Source organism: Uranotaenia lowii, chromosome 3 (assembly GCF_029784155.1).
Source record: "Uranotaenia lowii strain MFRU-FL chromosome 3, ASM2978415v1, whole genome shotgun sequence".
Classification (NCBI taxonomy): Eukaryota; Metazoa; Arthropoda; class Insecta; order Diptera; family Culicidae; genus Uranotaenia; species Uranotaenia lowii.
This window is the reverse complement of record NC_073693.1, coordinates 242,234,612-242,241,065: the sequence shown is the minus strand read 5'-3', so window position 1 is coordinate 242,241,065 and position 6,454 is coordinate 242,234,612. Positions and strand designations below refer to the sequence as shown.

The following is a 6,454-nucleotide window of genomic DNA, read 5'->3' as shown; positions in this document are numbered from 1 at the left end:
TTTTCCGAAGTAAGTTTTTAGGATTTCGGGTTAGAATTTCGGTTCGAAAATGGCCATCCTCGGATGGTACGGTTACAGCAAGCTGCTTGAGGAAGAAAAACGGACGATTTGTGCGACGTAAGTGCAAATTTCGTTCATCAAAGCTAAGTTCGGATCTGGGTCATATTGCCGGGGAAAAAAAATCAGATGCCGACGGCTGCTGCTCCAAAAACCCAGCGCACAAAAAGGCGGTGTTTGTTAAACATTTCCAAAGGTTTATCAGGTATGTAAAATAATTTGTGTTTTGTACCTGAAACTGTTCGATCATCCAAGAGAAGTTAAGTTTTTTTTTTCGTTTTCAGTAATGGCGAATGCTGCCGGTATATATATTTTCCTCAACTGAAGTTACCCCCGTGGCATGCCGGAAGTTGTTATCGCCTGCCAGATAGGAGATCATGGAATGCCGAGCATTTATCGAAACCAACGAAACAGCAGCAGCAGCATCAGATTCAAACGACAAATTTCGGTTACATAAACCTAAATCCGGTTTCTTTGCATAGCATATTATTAAAAAGTGAAAATAAAATTAAAAGTATTGTAATATTTGAATTCCAAAGTTTTCGTTATTTCATCGTTTTGACGGTTCGAAAAACAAACTTCAATTAAATCTGAATTTTGGATTTCATTAGAAGATCATACTTTCCATTCAGTATTCCAATCCAAATTACATATTTGAGATAGCAATGAAAAAGTTTCAATATATTTAAAAATCATATTTGCTAATAAATTTGCTTAATTTTATTTCCAAAACTATCATTCATTAGTATAATTAACCATTTAGAGCCTTACATTGTGATTTACATAAATTCTCGATTAAATTTCTATCTCGTCACCACCTGAAAAGGTACCGACAATTGTCACCTAAAATCGTCACCCGAATGCGACGATTCTCACCCACGGTGACTACGAGAATAGGGTAAGAACTCACAAAGTTCATCCGAAGTGACGTTCCTCACCTAAACCGACTGCTGGAATAGAGTGACTTGGGTGACTCTACTATCGTCACGTCACTCGAGGCGCAGAATAAGGGCCAATGTCTGCCATGCGCATGCAGCATTATGCTGCATTCTTACAGTCGTTCGATTACAATATTCGTCACCGTCGTTCTTCGGATCATTGTAACGCGGATGCTTTATCTCGTTTGCCGGTTAGTATGACAAATCCTGATAATGAAATCGAAAACCAGACGCGGTAGAAGTAAATATGATCCAAACGTTACCCTTGACTGTTGATGAGTTAGGAACCGCTACACTTTCGGATAGTAGTGTTAAAATATTGCTTAACGGTTTAAAAGCTGGAAGAGTTGTCGAACCTAAGTTTCGTTTCGGAATCGGACAAGAAGAATTTACACAGCAAATTATTTTTTGCTGTAAACCAGCAAAATTTTGCTGGTTTTTGTCTCGCTGACTTTTCAGCAAAATTTCCAGCAATTTTAATTGCTGGAAAAAACAGCAAACGTTAATGCTGGTTTCCAGCAATTCAAATTGCTGGAAAATCAGCAATCCAGATTGCTGGAAACCAGCATTTCTTTCAAAACAACCGGCTATATTTAGTACCAAATTTATATTTCAATTTAAAATTAAATATTTAATGCTGGCTGTGTATATAATAAGCAATAAAATCAATATTTTTTTTCAATTTTTTAATAAGGGATTTATTTAATTTCAAGTACATGATTTTTTTTTATTCCAACGCTGGTTCAGGGGTGGCAGTTTTATGCCAAAGTGTTGTTCGTCCGCCACCTGAAAAAAAAGATATGATAAGTATCTTTCATGGAATATCTCCCTGTCCAATATAAACTCACCCCTTGACTTGATGTTTGGTTGCTAGAATATAGAGAAAAAAAAATAATTATATTAATCTAACCAAATTTCGTAAAATAGAGTCTCACCTTGCTTCAGCGTACGAAAACAAACAGATTTCGTCGACCAGAATGACCTGAGCTGTTGAACGATCGTTTAATTAAAATAAACAAACAGATTCCAATTTGACAACTCGATTGCTGATTTTCCAGCAAACTAGATCAATTGCTGGAAAGTCCAGCAATTTGAAAACCGATTGCTGGTTTTTCAGCAAAAATGACAAGAACACAACCGAATGCTGAAAAATCCAGCAATTAGAAAACCGATTGCTGGTTTCCAGCAAAAATTTGCATTGCTGAACGTTTCCAGCAATTTTTTTTGCTGGAAATTGAGTCAAAAATTTACTGTGTACATTACAGAAAGATTGCCTTATGAGGGGAATACGCGTTTACATTCCACCTTCTTTACGTTCGAAGGTAATAGATGAGCTCCATTCAAGCCATTTCGGTGTTTCGCGAATGAAATCTCTCGCAAGATCCTACTGCTGGTGGGAAGGGATTGACAAAGACATCGAACGTCTTGTCAATGATTGCAGCTCGTGTCAGGCGACTAAGGCTAATCCCCCTAAAATATCTTTCCATTGTTGGGAGACTCCATCGGAACCGTTCCAAAGAGTACACGCAGATTATGCTGGTCCGTTTCTTGGACAGTATTTCCTTATTTTGATAGATGCTTATTCAAAGTGGCCCGATGTTCGCGTAAAGCTTAGTTCTTTTAGAAATGGGACAGTTACGAATGCCTGTATCTCAAAAACCATTCTTTTGAACCAAATACTTTCTATGAAGAAAATGAAGGTAATGTTATGATATTTCATGAAAAAATTTGAAAAAAAATATTTACCGTTTTTTGTTAAAGAAATTTCTACTTTATTCTTGGTATCTCCCATTGGCCGGCGCACACTTTTTTCAGTCATGGTATTGATCAGTTTCTCCAACTTATACTTCGTAAAATCTATATTTTAGGTGGCTTCACCCTCCTTCTTCAATTTCTGATAATTTTTGGTCCAATACTTCTCTGGAAACTGGAAACTGGAAGCATTTAAGTGGATACAGTTGTTTCGAAATGAACAAATTTGATTATTTTTGACCACATTTTTGAACGTTTTTTTTTCGGTACCGGTTTTACAGCTTAAGAGCTTTGGAACTATCAAAAAATGGTTGTTTGAGGTTGGATTTCTATGAGTCATCACTAGGCAACACTTTCAGCTTATCGGAGAAAATTGTTTTGGATATTTCAGCGGTCTACCCTTAGTTTTTCGTTTATTGAAAATTAAAAATGCTGGTATGAGACTTGACTTCCCTGATGATCCTTAACCGTTGTTGCCGATCATTTTCTTCACTACAATGCTTGATTTGAACTTTGTGGACATTATTGACAGTGTTTGCATACTTATCCACCACAAAAACTCAGTAATTCTTTGAATAATCAACGGTTTTGTCAGCTATCAATTTGATAATGACGAACTTTAAAGGAAACTGTGCAAAATTATTTTTTTCTTTTTCTCTTACATCGTACATATCTCAAAAACGCGTAAATTTTAAATTTTGAAAAAAATAGGTCGAATAGTACTTTTTACAGGCAACAAAATGCTGTCAAAATTTTTAATATCCAATAACTAGTTAACGAGCTATTAGCAAATGAAAGTGTCCCATTTCTAAAAGAACTAAGCTTTAGTAAATAATATGACCACTGATACCACTATTCGCGTTTGCAGGGAATTTTTTGCTACATACGGAATTCCGTCGGTGTTCGTTACGGATAACGGTACACAGTTTACCTCTGCAGAGTTCGGGAAATTTTTAAAGTTGAATGGAGTCATTCATAAATTTACCGCGCCTTATCACCCTGCTACGAACGGTCAAGCAGAGCGATTCGTACAAACAATGAAGAATAAGTTGAAAGCTTTAAATTGCAATCGTTCAGAAGTCCATGCTGAGTTGTGTTCGATACTACTCTCTTATCGAAAGATGATACATCCTGCGACAGGAAAATCTCCGTCTATGCTAGTCTTTGGAAGGCAGATTCGCTCGCGTTTAGATCTCATGATACCCTCAGACGATCCAAAGGGGAATGAGATTCAAAGGAAAATCAGAGAACTTCAGGTAAATTCGCGTGTTTCAGCTAGGGAATACGTTAACGCGAACAAGTGGGAATTCGGAAGAATTATGCAACGTTTAGGAAAGCTACATTACTTAGTTGAGTTGGACGACGGTCGTCAATGGAAACGTCACATAGATCAGTTACGCAGCGTTGGTTCAGGGGTACAGAGCTCTTCAACGAACGAATTTTTTGATCGCGGTGAAAATGTTGATGATAATGTCGCAATAACAACCCATGCTAGTAAAAATGACCTTTCTGACATTCCTGATCTTGATAATAACGTTGCTCATCCTGGACAATTTAGTAGTTCTGCAGCTGAACCAGTGACCGATCCGGGTGAACATACTGAGTCCAAGCGACTGGTGTTTCCTGCAGGTGCTTCAGCGGGCGAAGGATTGCGACGTTCGGTGAGGACTATCAAACCACCACAGCGACTGGATCTCTAGCGCCGAGGAGCAACTATTTTGAGCGGCGGGAGAGCTGTCATATCTACCGATTTGGCAGCACGGCCATCTTCATCACTCCTTTTGCAACAACAAACAAGAAAGCCACGTTTATATTTTCACTCCGTTTGTTAGTTTAAAATAAAGTAGTAAATCGTCTTGTAAACCTTCGGATATCTTTACTTCCATCCGGAAACTGTTCTACTGACTCGGTCATAACACTTCAAAAACATGATTTGAATTTAAGACGTATGTTGACTTTCTCATTTTCGAGTGTAATTTGGTTTTAACGACGTTTTGCGCAGCACTGGATTGCCGTGATGCAAAAGGACGTTGAAAACATTTCGGCAAGTGCAGTTCATAGGTCCTTTGGCATCTTCGCAGTAAATGCTTATGAAATTAGTGAAAATGATGGAAAATATTAATAGTTTAGAAGAGCATTGTTTGTGAGTGTGACTTAAGGTATTTAAATAGAACAGCTGACTTGAAATGATTGCTGGGTAAGTAGAATTAGTGTTATTTTTGATTCGTTGATACATGCATTACATTTTTATCCTACAACAGATGTATCCAGCATTAAATGTTTCCGCACTCGTTGATCGGTTAACGAAATGAAGGCCCGTGTCATGAGAGTATCAACAAGAATTGTACAGTCCAATTGAAACATTCCCGATGGACAGTCCCGGACAACAGCAATTCAAGAAAATTTTAACAGACTTTCTTTTATAATATGAGTTCGAATTGTTTTGGAATTCATTTCATGCAACATACGGAACGGAACGGAACAGAATATCGAAGTTACGATCATGTTCAAACAATTTTTATGATAAAAACTTGATGATTTGCGCAACGACGTATGAGCAAGATAATCAATGCAATAGGACGTAAGTACATTTAAACCAGTAAGAACTTACTAATGCCCGTATCACATGTTCAAACATATTTGTCGTCTATTTTTTGCATAGGAGAACGAATTTCCGAACAATTCCGACTGTTATTTTTTAAATGGGAATTTAAAAGCTGTTTTAAAACTTCCACACCGATTTTCTCGAAAGTCATTGAATGGCTCATGCGACCTAATCAAAACAAACTCTAGAAATGTCAAAATTCGGCATACTATAACTTACATACCACTGTACCAAATTTGACAAATGTTGTTTCTTTGAAGTACCTATTTAAAGTAGGCTAACCAGATACTTTCTGGAAAAAGCGGGACATTTGATGAAAAAAGCGGGGCATAGCCGAAAAAAGCGGGACATTTCAGAAACTCTTTGAAAAAGCTTAATTCTATAGCAAAACTTTTACGTGTTTCACCATCAGCCAAAGTTGTTAAGAGAAAGTACACTAAGGTTTTTTCACGCGGAATAATTTCGCTCAGTTTTTCCTTACATGACTTCTATTTATACGGGGTTTTGCCATTAGAGTTAAAAATGCTGCTTATTCTGAGGGAAAATACGTATTTCTTGTAGGAAAGATTTTCTGTGTTGAACCCATGAATTCAAATTGCGGGAAATTTTGAGGAAAAAGCGGGACGGCGGGACATTCAACAAAAAAGCGGGACATGTCCCGCTTTTGCGGGACGGATGGCAACCCTAATTTAAAGTGTTGTGAATAATTTTGTTCAACATAGTTTTATTGTTTGTTTTATAACATTCGAGTTATGCTTCTTAGTGTAGCACACTAGCGGCATGCGAAAAAAACGAGAATTCTCGTAAGTGTTGATGCACTTAGAACAAGTTCATTGTTTTTGGGAAAAAGTGGTAGAAATTTTGACACTTGTAGCACATTTTGAAAACTTTGCCATGCAAAAACATTTTCAAGATCTGCGGTTTTCAAGTTTTTTTTACAACACGTGTTCTATTTTCGCATGCTGTGATGCATTTTGAAAACATTTTTGCATGGTGAAATTATCAAACTGTGCTAGAAGTGACATAGTTTCTACCACTTTTTAAAGTTCGGAGAAGTCGAAACTTTTTTTTAGTTTGCCATAGTAGGCCATTTGCTAGGCCA

The 6,454-nt window shown here is 37.2% G+C and overlaps 1 protein-coding gene across 1 annotated transcript; it reads left to right on the top strand.

Moving 5' to 3' along the window:
• Nucleotides 1–3,868: 3,868 nt before the first annotated feature.
• Nucleotides 3,869–4,447, top strand: LOC129753235 (uncharacterized). The gene has a single exon (XM_055749033.1). It carries the CDS (start codon nt 3,869–3,871, stop codon nt 4,445–4,447), a length of 579 nt encoding a protein of 192 aa, XP_055605008.1.
• The last annotated feature ends 2,007 nt before the right edge of the window (nt 4,448–6,454 follow it).